Source organism: Mustelus asterias, chromosome 8 (assembly GCF_964213995.1).
Source record: "Mustelus asterias chromosome 8, sMusAst1.hap1.1, whole genome shotgun sequence".
In the NCBI taxonomy this organism is placed as follows: domain Eukaryota; kingdom Metazoa; phylum Chordata; class Chondrichthyes; order Carcharhiniformes; family Triakidae; genus Mustelus; species Mustelus asterias.
Genome location: NC_135808.1, coordinates 78,538,067 through 78,561,523, shown reverse-complemented (window position 1 = coordinate 78,561,523; position 23,457 = coordinate 78,538,067). Strand labels below are relative to the sequence as shown.

At 44.9% G+C, this 23,457-nt stretch overlaps 1 protein-coding gene across 1 annotated transcript in view; it reads right to left on the bottom strand.

Annotated features, from left to right (window-relative positions):
• swt1 (SWT1 RNA endoribonuclease homolog) overlaps window positions 1–23,457 on the bottom strand; it is a 130,700-nt gene that overhangs the window by 99,721 nt on the left and 7,522 nt on the right. The window contains exons 2-3 of the mRNA XM_078218305.1: window positions 18,517–18,619; window positions 4,995–5,087 (exon numbers count right to left, since the gene is read on the bottom strand). Of these exons, the coding sequence (XP_078074431.1) occupies window positions 4,995–5,087; window positions 18,517–18,600 (177 nt within the window). The 5' untranslated portion in view covers window positions 18,601–18,619. The remainder of the gene's footprint in view (window positions 1–4,994; window positions 5,088–18,516; window positions 18,620–23,457) is intronic.

Below are 23,457 nucleotides of genomic sequence, written 5' to 3'. Positions count from 1 at the left end.
AATGCCACTACAAACCTTCCTCCAGCAGGAAAAATACCCATTGGTAATTACTCTCCGTTTCCTATTACTCAGCCAATTTTGTATCCATGTTGCTACTGTCCCCTTCATTTCTTTTATTTTGCTACCCCTCCTACACCATGAGCTTCTATTTTCCACAATAACCTTTGATGTGGCACCCTATCAAACGCCTCTTGGAAATCTAAGTTCAGTTCATCCACTGGCCCTCTTTCACTGAGAGCACATGTGATTCCTTCTAAGCACTTCAGTAAATGGGTTAAACATGATTTTACTTTCACAAAAATATGTTGACTCTTACTGATTGCCTTGAATTTTTCCAAGTGTCTTGCCAGAACATCTTTAATAATAGCTTCTAACATTTTCCATATGATGGATGTTAAGCTAACTAGCCTGTAGCTTCCTGCTTCTGTCTCCCTTCCTTTTTGAATAAAGGAGTTACGTTTTCCAATCCAATGGCACCTTCCACGAATCCAGGGAATTTTGGAAAATTGCAGCCAATGCACCAACTACTTCACCAACCACTCTTTTTACGACCCTAGGATGAAGACCATCAGGACACAGGGATTTTCTTCCTCTTCTCCCTTGGTAAAGGATATTCTTCTTTGGTAAAGCCAATGCATTTTCTTCCTTGTTAAAGTGTAAAGTACTAATTTAGTACCTCAACCATGTTATCTAACTCCATGCGTAAATCCCTACTGTGGTCCCTCTTCAGCCCTACACCTTTTACAACCTTTTAATATTTATAAACATATGAAAGACCTTTGGATCCCTTTTTATGTTGGCTGCCAGCCTTTTCTCACATTCTCTCTTTGCTTCTCTTATTTCTTTTTATATCCGAGGCCCAACCATCTTTAACTGCTTCACCAATGGTCTTCCTTTCATAAGGTCAGAAGTGGGGATATTCACTGATGTTTGCACAGTGCTCAGCATCATTTAAGAACATAAGAAATAGGAGCAGGAGTAGGCCATCTAGCCCCTCGAGCCTGCCCCGCCATTCAATAAGATCATGGCTGATCTGACGTGGATCAGTACCACTTACCCGCCTGATCCCCATAACCCTTAATTCCCTTACCGATCAGGAATCCATCCATCCGCGCTTTAAACATATTCAGCGAGGTAGCCTCCACCACCTCAGTGGGCAGAGAATTCCAGAGATTCACCACCCTCTGGGAGAAGAAGTTCCTCCTCAACTCTGTCTTAAACCGACCCCCCTTTATTTTGAGGCTGTGTCCTCTAGTTTTAACTTCCTTACTAAGTGGAAAGAATCTCTCCGCCTCCACCCTATCCAGCCCCCGCATTATCTTATAAGTCTCCATAAGATCCCCCGAGTACAAACCCAATCTCCTCAGCCTCTCCTCATAATCCAAACCCCTCATCTCCGGTATCAACCTGGTGAACCTTCTCTGCACTCCCTCCAATGCCAATATATCCTTCCTCATATAAGGGGACCAATACTGCACACAGTATTCCAGCTGCGGCCTCACCAATGCCCTGTACAGGTGCATCAAGACATCCCTGCTTTTATATTCTATCCCCTTCGCAATATAGGCCAACATCCCATTTGCCTTGTGACTCCTCAGTGGTCTAAAGTAGTCTGTATCCATATGTTGCAAGACCTGGACAATATTTAGACTCAGGCTGATAAGTGGCAAATAACATTGTGCCATACAAGTGCCAGACAATTATGATCTCCAAATGATGGACAATCTAACCATCTCCCCTTGATATTACAATCACCGAATCCCACACCATCAATATCTGGCTTGGGGGAGCTAATTCTGTGGCAAATAACTCACCTCCTGTTTCCCCAAAGTCTGTCCACCATCTGCAAGGCACAAGTCAGAAGTGTGATGGAATACTCTCCATTTGCCTGGATGAATGCAGCTCCAACAACACTGAAGAAGCTCAACACAATCCAGGACAAAGAAGCTCGCTTGATTGGCACCCCATCCACCACAATAAACATTCACTCCCTCTGTCACCAATACACACTGATGGCATTGTACATCATATACAAGATGCTAACGCAGCAAAAACTCACCAAAGCTCCTTCAACAGCATCAATCAAATCTGACCTCCACCATCTAGAAGGACAAGGGCAGCAGACACATAGGAACACCACCACCTGCAAATTCCCCTCTACACGGCACACCATCCTGACTTTGAACTATGCCAACGTCCCTTCCCTGTCCTGGGTTAAAATCCTCGAACTCCCTTCTTGACTGCATTGTAAACATACCTACACAAGATGGATTGCAATAACTCAGGAACGCAGCTCACCTACACCTTCTCAGGAGCAATTAAGGATGAGCAACAAATATTGGCCATGCTCACATCCCAGGAAACAATAACAAAAAACTACCTGTCCTTGACATTCGATGGCATTACCATCAAGAGCCTGAAAGTTGACATGACCAGAAAATTAACTGAATCAGAGACACAAATACTGTGGCTCCAAGGACAGGTTGGGGGTTGGGAATTCTGCAATGACTAACTCACTTCATAACACTTCAAAGCCTGTCCACGTTCTACATGGCACAAGTGAGAAGTATGATAGAATATTCTCCACTTCCTTGGATGAGTGCGGCCACAACAACAGTCAAGAAAGCTTGATACCATCTAAGACTGCAGCTCGCTTGATTGGCAACCCATCCACCACCAGCATCGACAACAGTGTATACCATTTTCAAGGCTCCACTGCAGCAACTGGCCAAGGCTCCACTGCAGCAACTGGCCAAGGCTCCACTGCAGCAACTGGCCAAGGCTCCACTGCAGCAACTGGCCAAGGCTCCACTGCAGCAACTGGCCAAGGCTCCACTGCAGCAACTGGCCAAGGCTCCACTGCAGCAACTGGCCAAGGCTCCACTGCAGCAACTGGCCAAGGCTCCACTGCAGCAACTGGCCAAGGCTCCACTGCAGCAACTGGCCAAGGCTCCACTGCAGCAACTGGCCAAGGCTCCACTGCAGCAACTGGCCAAGGCTCCACTGCAGCAACTGGCCAAGGCTCCACTGCAGCAACTGGCCAAGGCTCCACTGCAGCAACTGGCCAAGGCTCCACTGCAGCAACTGGCCAAGGCTCCACTGCAGCAACTGGCCAAGGCTCCACTGCAGCAACTGGCCAAGGCTCCACTGCAGCAACTGGCCAAGGCTCCACTGCAGCAACTGGCCAAGGCTCCACTGCAGCAACTGGCCAAGGCTCCACTGCAGCAACTGGCCAAGGCTCCACTGCAGCAACTGGCCAAGGCTCCACTGCAGCAACTGGCCAAGGCTCCACTGCAGCAACTGGCCAAGGCTCCACTGCAGCAACTGGCCAAGGCTCCACTGCAGCAACTGGCCAAGGCTCCACTGCAGCAACTGGCCAAGGCTCCACTGCAGCAACTGGCCAAGGCTCCACTGCAGCAACTGGCCAAGGCTCCACTGCAGCAACTGGCCAAGGCTCCACTGCAGCAACTGGCCAAGGCTCCACTGCAGCAACTGGCCAAGGCTCCACTGCAGCAACTGGCCAAGGCTCCACTGCAGCAACTGGCCAAGGCTCCACTGCAGCAACTGGCCAAGGCTCCACTGCAGCAACTGGCCAAGGCTCCACTGCAGCAACTGGCCAAGGCTCCACTGCAGCAACTGGCCAAGGCTCCACTGCAGCAACTGGCCAAGGCTCCACTGCAGCAACTGGCCAAGGCTCCACTGCAGCAACTGGCCAAGGCTCCACTGCAGCAACTGGCCAAGGCTCCACTGCAGCAACTGGCCAAGGCTCCACTGCAGCAACTGGCCAAGGCTCCACTGCAGCAACTGGCCAAGGCTCCACTGCAGCAACTGGCCAAGGCTCCACTGCAGCAACTGGCCAAGGCTCCACTGCAGCAACTGGCCAAGGCTCCACTGCAGCAACTGGCCAAGGCTCCACTGCAGCAACTGGCCAAGGCTCCACTGCAGCAACTGGCCAAGGCTCCACTGCAGCAACTGGCCAAGGCTCCACTGCAGCAACTGGCCAAGGCTCCACTGCAGCAACTGGCCAAGGCTCCACTGCAGCAACTGGCCAAGGCTCCACTGCAGCAACTGGCCAAGGCTCCACTGCAGCAACTGGCCAAGGCTCCACTGCAGCAACTGGCCAAGGCTCCACTGCAGCAACTGGCCAAGGCTCCTTCAACAACACCTTCCAAACCCTGCACATCTTCCACCTCGAAGGATAAGGACATTAGATGTATGGGAACACAACTAGTTGTAATCTTCCCTCAAAGATGAACACAACCCTGACATGGAAACACATTAAATGTTCCTTCACTATTGAGGAATCAAAATCCTGGAATTTATTCCCTAGTGGCATTGTGGGTGTACTATAACAAATGGACTGCAGTGATTCAAAAAGACTCTCACCACCACCACCTTCTCGAGGGCAATTAGGGATGCTGGCCAAATGCTGGCCCTGCCAGCAATGTTAACATCCTGTGAGAAAATATAAAAGAATGGCGAGTGCCGTTTCTTGGCCACTGGTTGCAAAATCTAGGTCATTTTATAAACTAACAGCTTCAGAGAATATGTTGTGTGCTATTATTGTTTGAATGATCTGCAAATACTCCTTTTGCTTCCCTTGTACTGTTTTGGTATTATCTAGATTTCTTTGTCTCTGTTGAACTCAGATCATACTCCAGCCTGATTATTTTATGCTGAATAATACATTATCAACTTCAAATGATTAAGAACATGTACCAAAGGAACAGCAGTCACAAAAGTTATTCACTATATCTAAAATTGTATTTGATAAAACTTAGAATAAATTAAGCTACTTGAACCATTAATCAGCCTTTTTTTGTGCTCTACTTCTTGGAACTGTTCAAGCATTTTTTTATTGTTATTATCTTTCAGTTACAGTGTATTTACACATTGAGACTGCATGTCATGAAAACAAAGTCAAAGGCTTACAGTGGCTTAGTAGGCTGTTCTATGGCATGATCATGTTGACTGTATTTGCGTTGAAAACTTACCGGTTTTCTTTTTTTCCTTTTACAAGGAGGTAAGGAAGATTGCTGGCTTCTTCCACTGCAGTGTGACAACTGCTGAGTCTTGATTTTTTCTTCCTAACAATTAGTGTAAAAAGTCACAAATGTTGTTAATAAGAACACAGAAATATAAGTAGAAGACCATGGGGCCCTCTGAACCTACTCCACCATTCAATAAGACTTCTGACGTAGCAACTTTCCATAACTAACACTAACTAACACTAACTAACACTAACTAACACTAACTAACACTAACTAACACTAACTAACACTAACTAACACTAACTAACACATGCACGTACACACATGTAAAGTCACAGCTTATGAAATTGCACAAGCTGATGATTTTAACCAGGCAGTTATTACCCTTTTTATGGCATCTCACAGCTCAATCACAGATTAAAGTTAACAATTAATTAAGCATTGATATTGATCTAGCATCAATTGCTGTTTGTGAAAGTGCTCCAAACTTTTACCACCCTTTGTATCAGAAAATATTTCCTAGTTTCAGCTCCAAAAGACCAGATTCTAATTTTTACATTATCCTCACTCGTCCTGGACTCCCTAAGTGATTTGATTATTGACCTATTACATTCCCTTCATGACAACAGTGACTACACTTCCTTTCATTGACTGTAAAGCATTTTGGGATGCCCCAATGTCATAAAATGCACTATAAAAATACAAGTCGTTGATTACTGTTTGGGACCTTAGTTTATGTAAAATGCTTACATGTTTGTCTCTCGCACAGTTATTGCACCTCAAGTAATTCGCAGTATGTGAAGCACTTTGAGAAGCAATAGCACATAAATGCAAATCTTGTCTGAAATAAAACTGTTCAGTATTAAATTTTGAATTAACAGTGTTCATTATAATAGTATCTGCTACATTTTTACCACACTGTAGCTCCTGAACCTATGCTGCCTTAAGCTAGAGACTCCACACGTTCATTTGCAAGAAATTCATTTCCACAGTGACTTCATGCTTTGCTGGCTCCCAGTTAGTGGAGTATTCCTTGGTTGACAGATGTGGAAAAGTTGTTGACTACGCCCCAGTTTCTCATTAACCCATAATTACTTGCCTCTTTCAGGTATCTTTATGTTAACTGTGTGCCTTGTCAAAGCAAAAATGGAAGACTCCGATTCTGTAGAATGGCTATTGTTGGTTAGCTAAAAAAAATATTGTAATTGGAAATAAAGCCGAAAAATTAATGTAATTATTCTGCACAGAAATGTACCACTTATCAATGGACAAATGAACAAATACTATACTACATTTTTAGAACAAGTTCAGAAAGAGAAGGGGAATTGGGATAGTTTGGTATGGTTTGCGTCGAGATATAGACCAGGGCTCTTTTTTTTTGAGGTACCTGACACATGTAGAAAATAACTAGTCTCTGCCAAAGTATCTGCTAAATGAATATTTCAGGAGAACAGATTTCCATTTGTATGTGTGGAATTTCAGGGCAAGCGTTAGTCCTCAAAATCTGATAATAACATTTGACTAAGTAGCAGTAAGCCTGATTTCAGCTACACCTGTTGGATGCTACTCATGATCTGTTGGGACTTCCTCTTGGTTGGGGGAAAAACCATCAAAATTTTTCTCCATAGCTGCTCCATGACCCCCCTGAAGCCCTGCCCTCACCCTCTCCCCGCAGCCCCTCCCGTTCCGCGCAGACCCTCCCTCATCCGCTCCCGCAGCCCTGCCCTCTTGCTCTCCCTGCAGCCCTGTCCTTGCGCTCTCCCCACAGTCCATCCCTTGCTCGCTTCCTGCAGCCCCACCCTGGTGCTCTCTCCGCAGGCTTTTGGGATATTCACCCACTATCCCATGCATTCTGCAGGTTTTTAGGACACCCACCAAATAGGTGAATTTTAAAATCTGTTACTCAATACATAGTGACTACACAATCGCTGTCCCCTGCAATCTTAGCATCCAGCCAGCCAAACTCAAGATGCCCATATACAAAGAACAAAGAACAGTACAGCACAGGAAACAGGCCCTTCGGACCTCCAAGCCTGTGCCGCTCCTTGGTCCAACTAGACCAATCGTTTGTATCCCTCCATTCCCAGGCTGCTCATGTGGCTATCCAGATAAGTCTTAAACGATGTCAGCGTGTCTGCCTCCACCACGCTACTTGGCAGCGCATTCCAGGCCCCCACCACCCTCTGTGTAAAAAACATCCTTCTAATATCTGAGTTATACTTCGCCCCTCTCACCTTGAGCCCATGACCCCTCGTGATCGTCACCTCCGACCTGGGAAAAAGCTTCCCACCGTTCACCCTATCTACCGCCTTCATAATCTTGTACACCTCTATTAGATCTCCCCTCATTCTCCGTCTTTCCAGGGAGAACAACCCCAGTTTACCCAATCTCTCCTCATAGCTAAGACCCTCCATACCAGGCAACATCCTGGTAAACCTTCTCTGCACTCTCTCTAACACCTCCATGTCCTTCTGGTAGTGCGGCGACCAGAACTGGACGCAGTACTCCAAATGTGGCCTAACCAGCGTTCTATACAGCTGCATCATCAGACTCCAGCTTTTATACTCTATACCCCGTCCTACAAAGGCAAGCATACCATATGCCTTCTTCACCACCTTCTCCACCTGTGTTGCCACCTTCAAGGATTTGTGGACTTGTACACCTAGGTCCATCTGTGTTTCTATACCCTTGATGGCTCTGCCATTTATTGTATAACTCCTCCCTACATTATTTCTTCCAAAATGCATCACTTCGCATTTATCCGGATTAAATTCCATCTGCCACCTCTCCGCCCAATTTTCCAGCCTATCTATATCCTGCCGTATTGCCCGACAATGCTCATCGCTATCCGCCAGTCCAGCCATCTTTGTGTCATCCGCAAACTTGCTGATAACACCAGTTACACCTTCTTCCAAATCGTTTATATGTATCACAAATAGCAGAGGTCCCAGTACAGAGCCCTGCGGAACACCACTGGTCACAGACCTCCAGCCGGAAAAAGACCCTTCGACCGCTACCCTTTGTCTCCTATGGCCAAGCCAGTTCTCCACCCATCTAGCCACTTCTCCTTGTATCCCATGAGCCTTAACCTTCTTAACCAAAATGCCATGTGGGACTTTGTCAAATGCCTTACTGAAATCCATATAGACGACATCCACGGCCCTTCCTTCGTGCACCGTTTTTGTCACTTCCTCAAAAAACTCCACCAAATTTGTAAAGCACGACCTCCCTTTTACAAAACAATGCTGTCTGTCACTAATGAGATTGTTCCGTTCTAAATGCACATACATCCTGTCTCTAAGAATCCTCTCCAACAACTTCCCTACCACGGGTGTCAAGCTCACTGGCCTATAATTTCCCGGGTTATCCTTGCTACCCTTCTTAAACAATGGGACCACATTCACTATCCTCCAATCCTCAGGGACCTCACCTGTGTCCAAAGAAGCGACAAAAATTTCCGTCAGAGGCCCAGCAATTTCATCTCTCGTCTCCCTGAGCAGTCGAGGATAGATGCCATCAGGCCCTGGGGCTTTGTCAGTTTTAATGTTCCCTAAAAAACCTAACACTTCCTCCCTTGTAATGGAGATTTTCTCTAACGGGTCAACACCTCCCTCCGAGACACTCCCGGTTAACACGCCCCTCTCCCTCGTGAATACCGATGCAAAGTATTCATTTAGGATCTCCCCTATTCCCTTGGGTTCTAAGCATAATTCCCCTCCTTTGTCCCCGAGAGGTCCGATTTTCTCTCTGACAACTCTTTTGTTCCTAACATATGAATAGAATGCCTGAGGATTCTCCTTAATCCTGCCTGCCAAGAACATCTCGTGATCTCTTTTTGCCCTTCTAACTCCCCGTTTGAGTTCTTTCCTACTCTCTCTGTATTCCTCCAGAGCTCCACCTGTTTTCTGGACTTAACGTACGCCTCCCTTTTCATTTTAATCAGATCCTCAATTTCCCTGGTTATCCATAGCTCTCGAATCCTACCTTTCCTATCTTTCCTTTTTACAGGCACATGCCTATCCTGCAGCCTTATCAATTGTTCCTTAAAAGACTCCCACATGCCAGAGGCGGACTTACCCTCGAACATCCTCTCCCAATCAACATCCACCAATTCCTGCCTAATCCGGCTATAGTTAGCCTTCCCCCAATTTAGCACCCTGCCCGTAGGACAGCACTCATCCTTGTCCATTACTATCCTAAAGTTAATAGAGTTGTGGTCACTATTTGCCACATGTTGCCCTACCGAAACTTTGACGATCTGACCGGGCTCATTTCCCAGAACTAGGTCCAGTATAGCCCCCTCTCTAGTCGGGCTATCTACATACTGTTCCAAAGAACCTTCCAGTATGCATTTTACAAATTCCTCCCCGTCCGGAACCCCAGCTCTACGCACTTTCCAGTCTATACCAGGGAAATTAATGTCCCCCACTACAACAACCCTATTTTTTCTGCACCTATCCAGAATCTCCTGACATTTCCTTTCCTCCACTTCCCGTGGGCTGTTGGGTGGTCTGTAGTACACCCCCAGCATAGTGACTGCACCCTTCCTGTTTCTGAGTTCCACCCACAGTGACTCAGTACATGACCCCTCTAAGTTGTCTACCCTCTGCACCGCGGTAATATGCTCCCTAACTAATATCCCTAGTCCCCCACCTTTTTTAGCCCCTCCTCTGTCTCGCCTAAAACACTTATACCCCGGAATATTCAGCTGCCAGTCCTGTCCTTCTTTTAACCAAGTCTCCGTCACCGCAACCACATCCAAATTCCGCATAAGCATTAAGTTCGTCTGTCTTACCCGTTACGCTCCTCGCATTGAAGCAGGTGCACTCCAGACCTCCAGGCTCACTCAGGTCATCCTCCTCCAGAGTGCTCCTCTTCTTAGCTAGCCTTGCCCTGGCCCCCAGCTCAACCCCAGCCTCAGTATTTACTGACCTACTGTTTTGTTCCCCACACCCCTGCCACACTAGTTTAAATCCTGCCAAAACACTCCAGCAAAACTCCCAGCCAGGATATTTGCCCCCTTCCAGTTAAGATGTAACCCATCCTTTCTGTAAACTTGCCATCCTGACTTGAAGTCTTCCCAGTTATCTATGAATTTAAAACCCTCCCTCTTGCACCAGTCCTTTAGCCATGCGTTCAACTGTAGAATCTCCCTGTTCCTAGCCTCACTTGCACTAGACACCGGGAGCAGTCCAGAGATTGCTACTCTGGAGGCCTTACTTTTTAGCCTAGCACCCATCTCCCTGAATTTCTCTCGTATGACCCCCCTGCTCTTCCTACCTACATCATTTTCACCAATGTGTATAATTACATCCGTTTGACTACCTTCCTTTTTTAATATGCTTCCTACTCTCTCGGAGACATCCAGTACCCCGGCACCAGGGAGGCAGACTACCATCCTGGATTCTCGTTCGCTCCCACAGAACCGCCTGAGCGTGCCTCTAACCATCGCGTCCCCCACCACTATCACTCTCCTAAACCCCTTCTTTCCCTTCCGGACCCCTGAGCCTGTCTCCGTGCAGGCGATCTGGTCCTCGTGGCTTACCCCTGGAGGGTCATCCCCCTCCACAGAATCCAAAACAATATACCTATTTTGGAGGGGGAAAACCACAGGGGATCCCTCCACAGACTGCTCACTCCCTTCCCTTATCCCATCTGTTGCCCATCCCTTTCTTTTATGGGAGACAGCCACTGGGGTACTTTCTGGCACATCGCCCTTCCGACTACTACCCCACCTAACTATGACCCATGTGTCTTCCTTCCGAGATCCTGGTGTCACTACCTGACTATAACTTCTTTCTATTAATCTCTCATGTTCCCTAACTAAACTGAGGTCATCGAGCCGCAGCTCCAGTTCCAGCTCCCTTACACGATCCCTCAGGAGTTGCAGTTCCATGCATCTGGCACAGATATGAACTTCCGGGAGGCACGTCGTCTCCAGGAACTCCCACATCTCACACCGACTGCAGTATACTGGCCTCCCACTCATACCTGCCATTTCCTTTTTTTTAGTTTTTGGAAGATCAAACAAAAAGGGGGGGGAAAACAGAAGAAAAGCAAACAACCTTCCTCGCCTCCACCGAAGCCCTGTGAACCAAAGCCCTTAACAGTTCACACTCTGCCCGCTCAAAAGTGCGGCCTGCTTTTAAACCCTCCAAAAACCTTCCCAGGCTTCTCCTGGGCATACTTCCGGTTTTGGGAAAAAACATCCGATTTTTAACACAAAAATCACTGACAAATAAATAAATAAACCAAATGCAGAAACAAACTCTCTTACCCTCAGCCTGCTCCTGTGGAACAATGAGGCTGAAACCTCCAAGGTAAGCCCTTTTTAAACCCTCCAAAACCTTCCCAGGCTTCTCCTGGGCCTACTTCCGGTTTTGGAAATAACCTCCGATTTTTAACACAAAAATCACTGACAAATAAATAATGCAGAAACAAACTCTCTTACTCTCAGCCTGATCCTGTGGAACAATGAGAAAGAATTCCTTATTAGGCTCTTGAGTTCTCATCGCCATCTTCCTGTATTATCCACAGGGCCAGTTGCAGAAGCGGAGCCGACATGGAACAGAAACCTAACACTATATATATATTTAAATACTTTATCCTGATTACTATTTCTTACTTTCAAACTGGACTTCTCTGCTGAACGAAGACAATTAAGATGGGTTGACCCCCTGTTTGGAAGTTATTCCCAGCAATATTCAGAACAAATGAATCTCATTTTTAAGAATATCACACCTCGTTTTTCCCTAAGGAGCTACTAAAAGACAAGCTGTAACTGATCAGGCCAATTTGAAAGGGAGCTACTGGAAGCTATTTGCATTGGATAAGCCAATCTTGCTAGCCGAGTCAGTGGGTCTACTGAGATAATGGCTTGCCAAACACCAGACCCTCAACATAAATGGCCCTCTTTTCAACCCATCATGGCTGCAAACAAAGCCAATTAACATTCCTTTGTGAAGTCATAGAGGCGCAGGAAGGTCACATGACCCAAGACTCTGGCCTCTTGAACAGTTTAATATGACCTTTCAGAGCTGCACACCCAGTTTTCTGTTTTATCATCTGACTGACAAGCCTGCTTGTTGGGCTGGTTGTCCTGCTCTGACCAGACAGGACAACCAGCCCATCTAACCCGACTCTGCTGGAAGATTTCATACCATCGCCTACAGAACTGACTCAATCTCTGCCTGCCTATTTCATCTTCCAATATAAACACCATCTGAAAGGCAAATTTTAGCCTCCAGCAGCCAAACTACCTGAAACAATTCCTCAGTGGACTCTACTTTGGGACCGTGGAACTCATTTCAACCCATTTTCAATTTTTCTGTGCTCCTTGTGCAGTAAACCTCCTTTTCTCTGTCCCCACATTACTGCGTGAATGCTGTGTGGGTGTTGGGGACATTGATTTTATATGTGTGAAATAAACTAACCTTCTGTCTTAATCCTAACTCGCGTTTGCTGTGGATTATTAGTAAAATTGGATCATACAAAAATTAACTTGGAAAAAAGTTACCACTTATTCTTGATTCAAAACATGCAGACTCCGCACAGACAGTGACCCAAGCCAGGAATTGCTGTGAGGCAGCAGTGCTAACCACTGTGCCGCCATCAGCATCGGCATCCCACTGTGCCGCTAAAAGGGCACTGGTGGGTGGAAGGGTCTTGCGGTGCCAAGTTTAGTGTTTAGTGGACACTGTTGGTTGTGTCGACCCATTTTCTTTCAATGTGAACGGTGATGGGATTATCCAGATGTGTGCGTTTAATGAATAATTTCTCTCTGATAGGTGGCGAGTTACAGAGTCGTCCAAAGGCTGGGAACCTCTCAAGTGAAACACTGCTGAAGCAGTGTAGTTCTCACAACCATGCCAGGCAACCTCAGCAGTCTACCTCCAATGCCTGGGTCGAGCTCCTCTGGAGCATCTGCTTCATGCTCCTCCTCTGAGAGAAAAAGTGGCACTTCAGATTCTCCTCTTGCAGTTCCAAACTTCCTTGTATGTGCAATGTGCAGCAGACAACCAGAATATGAGGTAGCCTGGCTGGCACATACCTTGTGACTGGTCACAGCAACCAAAATGCAACTTCAAGATGCCAAAGGCTTGTTCAATGCATGTACGTGTTAGTATATGGTTTTGGCTGGAGCACCTCTCTACAACTGTGGCCAGGTACTGGACAAGTGCGAAGAGACACCTCTTCAGCCTTATCCCTCAGCAGCCACCCACAGAGTCTGAATGTTTCCCTGTGTTTGGCACCTGGTACTCTCAAAGGATAAGAGCATCATATAACTGCCTGGCAACCAAGCACAGATCTGCAGCGATGGACTTCTTGTGACCAGAGACATTCGCTGATTTGAAGCCTTTTCCATTTAGGAATGTGGTTGGCTGGTTTGTCTATGCCTTCATGGTTATGTGGGCAGAATCAATGTTCCCCCTGGATTTGAGGAAATCCATTAGTGGAGACAAACCCCTACGTCCTCTGTGCATGCACTGGCCCATTTGAGCGCATGTAATCTCCTGCCTTCTAGAATAGGGCACCGATGCCAACTGTGAGATGATACCCAAATCGAATCCTTGGAATGACCCAGGTGCATGGTGACCTTGACAGCTGCAGATAAGGGGAGACGGTGACACAGTGGTACTGTTGCTGGACTAGCAATCCAGAAACTTAGGGTACTGCTCTGGGAATCTGGGTTCAAATCCCACCACAGCAGATGGCAAAATCTGAATTCAGTAAAAAGTTGAAATTAAAAGGCAAAAGACCATCTGGTTTTTTAATATCCTTTAGGGAAGGAAACCTGCCATCCCTTACCTGGCCTGGCCTACATGAGACTCCAAACCCACAGCAATGTGACTGACTCTTAAAATTCCCTCTGAAATTTAAAGACAAATAGGGATAGGCAATAAATGCTGGCCCAGCCAGCGTCGCCCACATCTCACGAATGGATAAAAAAGAAGAGGGAATTGCCACTGGGCCCACAAGACGTCAGGTCATTGTAGACAAGAGCACAAATGTCTGAGACGAACTGCCCGGATAGGTGCAGTATCCACAGAACTGGTGTTGTCATTTGTAGGAAGCTGACTGTTGGACGGTATATCGGATGTTTTGGATACCGCCTTCTTCCCCTTGCAGCTCCCATGCTCCTGTGACTTCCGTCTGAGAGGAGATGCATCCGCTGAAGTTTCTTCCTGCTACTCTGTCCAAAGTCAGAATAGCCTAATCCCATCTCAGCTCCCTCGCCTGCCACTACCTCTGCCCAACTCCAAAGCGCACGTTGTGCCAGCAGCCTCATGTCCCGCTCAAGGAAGAGCCCAACTTCTCAATGTTGAGAAATACAAACCTCTGAGCAACAATAATGCTAACTGTGTGCCACTGCTTGAACCAGGATGTCTCGTTTATCCATAATTGCCCTGGAGAAGATGGCGGTAAGCTGCCTTCTTGAACCACTGCAGTCCATCTGGTACAGATACATCAACAGTGCTGTTCAGCAGAGAGTTACAGGATTTTGACTCAGTGAAAGTGAAGGAACGGCAATCTACCTCCAAGTCAGGATGGTGTGTGGCTTAGAGTAAAATGCAGTAAGTCTCACAACACCAGGTTAAAGTCCAACAGGTTTATTTGGTAGCACAAGCCATTAGCTGTCGGAGCGCTGCCCCTTCATCAGGTGAGTGTTGGACCTATTGGACTTTAACCTGGTGTTGTGAGACTTCTCACTGTGTTTACCCCAGTCCAACGCTGGCATCTCCACATCATTAGAGTGAAATGAGCAGGTGTTGGCATTTCCATACATCAACTGTCTTTATTCCTCAAGTTGGTAGAGATCACAGGTTTGCTTTCGAAGCTTAGCAATTTGCTGTAGTGCGTCTTATATATGGGTACACACTGCTGGCACTCTGTGCCGGTGGCAGAGAGTGTGAATGTTTAAGTGGTGGATGGGGTGCCGATCAAGTGAGTTGCTTTGCCTTGGATAATATTTAGCTTTTAGTATTACTGGAGCTGCACTGATCCAGGCAAGTGGAGAGTTTTCCATCAAACATCTGACTTGTGCTTTGCAGATGGTAAACAGGGGAGTCAGGAGGCGAGTTAATCACTGCAGAATTCCCAGCCTTTTACCTGCTCTTGTAGCTACAATATTTACATTGCTAATCCAGTTAATGTTTTGGTCAATGGTAACCCTCAGAATGTTGATGGTAGGGGAATTTATTTTCTTTTAATCATAGAATCATAGAATTCTACAGTGCAGAAGGAGCCTGCACCGACCACAATCCCACCCAGGCTCTATCCCCATAACCCCATGCATTTACCCTAGCTAGCCCCTTGACACTAAGGGGCAATTTAGCATGGCCAATCTACCTAACCCACACATCTTTGAACTGTGGATGGAAACTGGAGCACCCGGGAGGAAACCCATACAGGCATGTGGAGAATATGCAACTCCACATAGATAGTGACCCAAGCCTGGGTTCGAAGAGTCAGCAGTGCTAACCACTGTGTCACCGTGCCGGTCTAATTTATTCTTTCATGGGATGGAGGCGTTGCTGGCAATTTTGTTACCCATCCCTAATTGCCCTTGAAATGAACATTTCATAGGACAGTTATGAGTCAACCATATTCCTGTGGGTCTAGAGCCACGTGTAGGTCAGACCAGGTAAGGACATCAGATTTCCTTCCATAAAAGAATTGAGCAAACCAAGCAGGTCTTCTATGATGAATCAGTATTAGATTAATAGTCACCATTACTGAGACTACCTTTATATTCCAGATTTATGAATTGAATTTAAACTCCACCATCTGTCAGTAAGATTTGAACCCATGCCGCTAGAGCTTTCACTTGGGCCTCTGGAATACAACCCTGTGACATGACTCATGACTACCACGACCGGGGTGGGGGGGGTGGATGCAAGTGTATCAGCCAGAGCCTAAATATTGTCGAGGTCTTACTGCACATAGACATGGATGGCTTCAGTATCTGAATTGTGAATGCACAAATATTCAGCACCAATCAGCAGCGAACATCTTCACCTCTAACATTATGATTCAGGGAAGCTCATTGACAAAACAGCTGAAAATGGTTGGGCCTAGAACATTATCCTAATTGCCACTGACTTAAATTTTGAAGTTATTGCTGAGTAGGTACCATCTGATAGCATTGTCAGCAATACCTTCCATCACTATGTTCTTTACACGTGAACAGGTGGTGAACAGAGGGATAGAAACTGCATATGGGCAACAAGTAGTGAGTCTAAATAAGGATTAGGAATCAACGCAGGCTTGGTGGGCCGAAGGGCCTGTTCCTGTTCTGTAATGTTTTTTGTTCTTTACGCTTTGCTGATGATCAAGAATAGGACGATCTTCTATTTGTAAATGATTGGATTGGATTTGTCTTGTTCATTTTGTGGACAGGACATACTTGGACAATTTTTCTACATTGCCAGTAGATGCTAATGTTATAGATGTACTGGAACAGCTTGGCTAAGGATGCAGTTAGTTCTGGAGCACAAGTCTTCAATATTACAACCGGAATGTTGTCAAGACCTTCAGCTGTTTCTTGAAATCACTTGGAGTCAATCGAATTGGCTGAATTCTGGCATTGGTGATGCAAAGACTTCAGGAGGAGGCCAAGATTAATCATCCACACGGCACTTCTAGCTGAAGATGGTAGCAAATGCTTCAACCTTGATTTTTGCACTGGCCTTGGTTCTCCCACCATTGAGAACGGGGATATTTGTGGAGCCATCTCTTCTGAGTTAAGTGTTTAATTGTCCACCACCATTCACAAAGGAATGTGGCAGGACTGCAGAGTTTGATCTAATCTGATTATTGTGGAATTGCTTAGCTCTATCTATTGCATGCTGCTTTCGCTGTTTTGCTTGCATGTCTTCCTGTGTCATAGCTTCACCGGGTTGGCACTGCATTTTTTTTGGTATGCTGGTGCTGCTCCTGGCATGCTCTCGCACTCTTCATTGAACCAGGGTTGATCCCCTATCTTGATGGTAATACTAGAGTGAAGAATATGCTAGGCCACGAGGTTGCAGATAGTGGTTGAATACAATTCTGCAGCTGTTCACGGCCCACAGCACCTCAGTTCTGAGCTGCTAAATCGGTTCTGAATCTATCCCAATCAGCATGGCAATAGTGGCACACAACACAATGGACAGTATCCTCAGTGTGATAGGGGACTTCGTCTCCACAAAGACTGTGCAGTAATCACTCCCATCAATACTGTCACACCCAAATGCACCTGCAACAGGTACATTAGCAAGGGTGGTCTAGTATGTTTTCTCTCTTGTTGGTTCTCTCACCACCTGCTGCAGGCTCAGTCTGACAGATGTATCCTTCAGGGGAACGTCTGGTCCCAGTACTTTCAGCCACTAGTTTAAGTAGTTCACCAGGGGTGATTATTCTGTACCATAGATTTTACTTTCTTTACCTGTTAGATGTCCTCGAGACACTCTCTCTCTTCTCCAATCTAATTTGTATATCCTACATATTCTAAACACTAGCGTGCTGTACTTCTGTTCATCTCCGGAGTCACATCACAGTTTGCAAGTTCTTTCATCAAACTCTGTAACGGCACACATTTAACTCCAATCAAGCCACCATTCCACGGAAACTGCCATTGTGACATACGCTCACGATTAGGAAGGTATTGTTTTTGTGGCACACAGTCAGATAACTGCTAACTGCCACCCAGATTCAAATCACTAACGGCACCATAATTCAAACAATCACTCTCAACAGAGGTTCATATTTATATCTATTATCTAGTTTACACAAACTTCACACCATGAATACAATAATCTATTTTCACAAATGGCTTAATTTGAAGTTTCAGCACTTGGACCAAATAATCATTGTTAAAAATTCTGGCAGAAGCAAATTTTCTTTGTCTCTTTTGTCTACCTAATTCTGTTTGTTTGCGGACATTAATAAATGTCAATGTATTTCAAAATTAATTCATTTTTTCATCCATGTCAATTTTCATGTGCATACACTAAAACCATATGTTACCCCCCCAGCCTGTATTGTTTCTGTAGTGTTACCTGATTTAATAAAGTGTAAACTTATTACATGTGAAGATTAGATATTAAAGGATCTGCAATGAACTGTGTACAGCGAAGACTACTCACTAATGGTTAAATCTATTTACACCAACAATATTAGACATAAGACATGTGTCTGGCCTGACGGCAGCACAGTATCTGCTGACACCTACATTATTTACATATACATTGCAGAGTTAAGAACATTGAACGATGTCTGTAATATCACAGTTCTTAATTCAAGTAACCACTAAAAGCTGATGCAAGTTTATACAATATACCAAGCACAGGACTTCAGATGGTAACTTCCCTGCAATTACCTCCCCTCCATCCAAAAAAACAAACAAGCATTTGTACAGAATCGACATTTTTAGAAAGTAAGATTTTTTGGATCTTTCTCACTAATGGTATGTGGCAGTCAGTGGGAAGCAGTGAATGCTCCAAAAATATTAGATACTTTGAAAGAAAAATCATACTGTACTCACATCATGGTTGTGCTCTTGTGACCTTGTTTTCTTTGATGGAGACTTAGTCTTCTCTCGTTTGTGCTTTGAATGTTTTCTTGACATCACTTTTTCGTTTGTGGGGCTTAAGAGAGTGAAAAAGGTTCCGAATTAATATTAAAACATGGAAATGCTACAGAATCGTAACATATATTAACACATGAACATACAAATTAGGAGTAGGAGACCACTCAGCCCCCTCGAGCCTGCTCCGCCATTCAATAAAATCATAGCTGATCTGACTGTAACCTCAACTCCACATTCCCGCCTGCCCTGATAACCTTTAACCCCTTTGATTATCAAAAATCTATCCAGTTCTGCCTTAAAAATGGTCAACGACTCGGCTTCCATCATCTTTTGAAGAAGTGAGTTCCAAAGACTCCCGCCCCTCAAGGAAAAAGAAATCTCCACATTTCTGTCTTAAATGGATGACCTCTTAGTGACCCCATTCTAGATTTATTCTGTTGAGAACTGTACTTTAATACACATGTAGAGATTATAGTTATGATTTTTTTTAAATACTAGTGTATACCCACTTTTGTTTCACTCTCTCTTCTCCCAAACATCCTCTACTTCTGTTTCTCCTGCTCATTCATAGCTTATGATTTTCCTTCTTTCCCGCTCATCTTTCGCTTATTCCTGCGTTTCAATCCCCCCGCCCCCATCAATCTTTCTTTTGCTTTTCCTTTGCCATTTGCTTCACAAACTTCAATTTAGTCTCTTCTCCTGTACTTCCTTTCTCTTAATTTCTTTTGTGTATACACTGAAATCTGGATAAAATCATCACTATGCAAGCAGAAAATATTGTCACTGAAAGGCAAAAAAGGCAGCAGTGAGGGCCAATAAATACCGGCACAATTGGGTTGCCAATGCTTAAATGTTCCTAGGGATTGTCCTAGGAACTGGATTTATATGCTGATTACGGGCTTCCCGCATTCCAGTATAAATGTCAGGCGTGAGCCAGTCTCTGCTTGGCTGGTTTTAATTTTTTGGGTGACAGCTCTTTAATGAGTATGAGGCTAGACTTCCCTTCATCTTTAGGAGGAAGCCCCAACTCATAGAACTGCCAACCAATCGGAAGCCAGGAGCTCTTCCCACATCAGGATCAGTGGCCACCGCTGGCATTGCAGGATGCCCAGAAGGAAGATGAAGCAGGTAAGTCCAGGATCTTGCTGGGGCCTGGTTGGCAAGCCCCAACATGGAGCAGGGCAGAGAGGATGTTGGACAGGGCAGGGGGGAGGGAAGGGTAGACACAGGGAGGCAAAACTCTGGGCGGTCTCTCCGATTGGCACAGATGGCCCAACCTTTCACTGACCAGCAGCCCACAGGGTTAAACCTGCCTGGGCATAGGCTTCTCCTGCCACTCGTTAAACTGAAGCAGTGGCAGAATGAGGTTCTTAACTGGGCATTAACTGCCCCACTGAAGAGCCTTAGCTGGGCCATAAGTGAGCAGCCCACCCAGCAACTTTCCAGCTGCCCACAAAAATCAAGGCGGGTATGGGCAGGCTCCAGTCGCACAACATCTTAATATATGGGTCCAATCACCTGTCTTCCTACCCACGTGGCCCATAAAATTCAGTCCTAGATATTTAACGGCATTGCTTAGTTAGTTGAAGATATGAGGTTTTATGTTATATAGTAAAAAATATTCATCATCAAAATCAATAATTTGCAATTATTCTTTGTTGATGTTAAGATTATAATTTGTTTATTCATTCGTGGGATATGGAAGTCACTGGCTGGTCAGCATTTATTGCCTATCCCTAGTTGCCCTTGAGAAGGTGGTGGTGAGCTGCCTTCTTGAATCGCTGCAGTCCATGTTCTGTGGACTGACCCACAATGCTATTAGGGAGGGAATTCCAGGATTTTGACCCAGCGACTGCGAAGAAACGGCGATATATTTCCAAGTCAGGATGGTGAGTGGCTTGGAGGGGAACTTGCAGGTGGTGGCGTTCCCATTTATCTGCTGTCCTTGTCTTTCTAGATGGAAGTGGTCGTGGGTTTGGAAGCTGCTAAGGATCTTTGGTGAATTGATGCAGTGCATCTTGTAGATAGTACACACTGCTGCTACTGAGTGTCGGTGGTGGAGGGAGTGGATGTTTGTAGATGTGGTGCCAATCAAGCGGGCTGCTTTGCACTGGATGGTGTCAAGCTTCTCGAGTGTTGTTGGAGCTGCACCCATCCAGGCAAGTGGGGAATATTCCATCACACTCTGACTTGTGCCTTGTAGATGGTGGATAGGCTTTGGGGAGTCAGGAGGTGAGTTACTCGCCGCAGTATTCCTAGCCTCTGACCTGCTCTTGAAGCCACTGTGTTTATGTGGTGAGTCCAGTTGAGTTTCTGGTCAATGGTAACCCCAAAAGAATACTCATAGAAGTTTTAGTATGTTCAAATTCCGTGATTAAGCAATTTTTTTTCACTATTTGTATATCAATGGACTCTGGTTATTATTAAAAGTTAATTTCAGTAGGTGTTAAAGCCCACAATACCAAAGTAGATGGTATAGAGAATGATCCTTATTGCAGGAAAGCAAAAGGTATGTTGCAGTGACTCTGCATAGCGATTATGGGAAGTGGGGAGAGAAACACAAGAACCGTCGTCAGCCATTTCTCTGCTGATAATTAGTTTAATTTTCTCACTCTTTTCAGCACTTGTTTCGAGTCTGACGATGGGTCATCCAGACTGGAAACATTGATTCTATTCTCTCTCCATAGATGCTGTTTCTGTTTCAGATTCCAGCAGCCGCAGTATTTTGCTTTTATCCTGGTTTGTATAATCTCTCTTTACAGCTTAACCTTTGGAATCCAGATATCAGTCTGATAAATTTATACTGCACTGTTTCCAAAGCCACTATATCCTTCTTAAGCCATGGTGCCCAGGACTGTTCACAGTACATGAGGTGTAATCTTTGTATGTCAGGAGCATTGTTAATGGTTTGTTCATCACATTGTTAAGATATACCAGTGAAGGGCATTGTTTAAGTAAACACTTCCTCTTTAAGGGGTAGTAATGTGTTTAATTGGCTTATTTGAAATCATAGAAACCCTACAGTACAGAAAGAGGCCATTCGGCCCATCGAGTCTGCACCGACCACAATCCCACCCAGGCCCTATCCCCATATCCCTACACATTTACCCACTAATCCCTCTAACCTACACATCTCAGGACACTAAGGGCACTTTTTAGCATGGCCAATCAACCTAACCCGCACATCTTTGGACTGTGGGAGGAAACCAGAGCACCCGGAGGAAACCCACGCAGACACGAGGAGAATGTGCAAACTCCACACAGTGACCCAAGCCGGGAATCGAACCCAGGTCCCTGGAGCTGTGAAGCAGCAGTGCTAACCACTGTGCTACCGTGCCGCCCCTGATTTGATTAATCAGTCTACTTTATTTCACGGGTACTGAAAAGAACAGAGTCTTGAGTCAGTTGGTAGAAGGCAGATATATGCAATGCTGCATTCTGTAAATGAATCAACTATCAAGAAAAAGATTTGTGTTTAGCTTCATACTTCACCACCTGGCTTGGGATCCAATTTAACATGGTACCATGCCTATAGGTGAAGAAGATTGGAAACTAAGAACTTTTACCCAGACTGGAGATTGTAATTAGAGTTGATTTTAGCCATTCTTTGTAAAGGTAAGTGCAAGTTGTCAGAGTATAATTTCCCACTGATGTTTTCTGGATGTGAACCTTATGACCAAAGGAAAAATGTAGTAGATGCGTGGACACGGGTTAGCTCCTTACTGAAGGGAAAACAAGGTAAGGCCTTGGCACTGACACTAACTAACAGAGGCAAGATCAGATGCAAAGTGATTAGTAAGCTAGAGGCCCATCAATTGGATACCAAGGAAGGATAAAATTTACAAGGAAGATGACTTGTTAAATACCTACAAGTCATGATCAGACTTTGATAAGAGTTAGAAAGAATGACTGATTGAATTGGTGGACTTTAATGGACTATATAGTGATTTCAGAAATCCAATCTTGATATTCCTTGTTCAGTGCTCACTTTCAAATTGTGCTAAAGTATTGCACATGGATTGGTTTCTAGTCTGAACAAGAGTTAGATCTGAATTAGATGTCTGATGTTTTAAAAACAATTTCTGGGAAAGCTCAGTCATTTCAGCAGCCCTTATGCACAAAGGGGAAATTCCACGGTGTCTCAGAAAATGGACATCTTAATGATTGTGGCCTTCTGAAATTGTTCAGATATGGAGCATAAGTGTCAATACAACAGAAGAATTACAGATAAAAGAAACAAAGTTATAGGAGTTTATGACAGATCTGGAAGCCAATAGGATTGAAGTAAAAATAATAGATGAATGAACCCCAGAAAGGCCTGGGAAACCACTAACAGTGTTTCAAATTGTGACTCAAATTATCATTGTGATAAATTGTTCAGAACTAAATAACGAAGTTTTCAAAGTGATATATGACACAAAGTTCATAAGTTGGAGGTAACAATATTGATCTGTCTGAGAGAATTGTACAAGTCACAAGAATCTTTAGTCCAGTAATGAGTGTGGTCGCAGTTTCATTTTAATTGTGCTATGCTAGACAGTGGTTGCACATCTACAGTACATGGAACGGATTGGTTAAAACGTCATTTAGTAAAGATCAAAGTAAGGTCAAGGATTATGAAAGTTCAATTTGGTTAAGGGATGTCAACATATTGAAGTCATTGAAAAGGGTGGTGATTCAATGCTTCATCGCTCGTGTAAACTGCAAATGAAACTAGACATAGAACATAATAAAGCAACTATAATTATCTTTTGAAAGTCAGTAGATTTGCAATTTGCCAATCAGGACATTGTATCCCTTTAACAAAACCTAACATCTCTCATCACAATGTTAAAGATTTGTGAATTACATCAGTGACAGAAGTTTAAGAGAAAAAGGGTGATGAGTTTGAGAAAA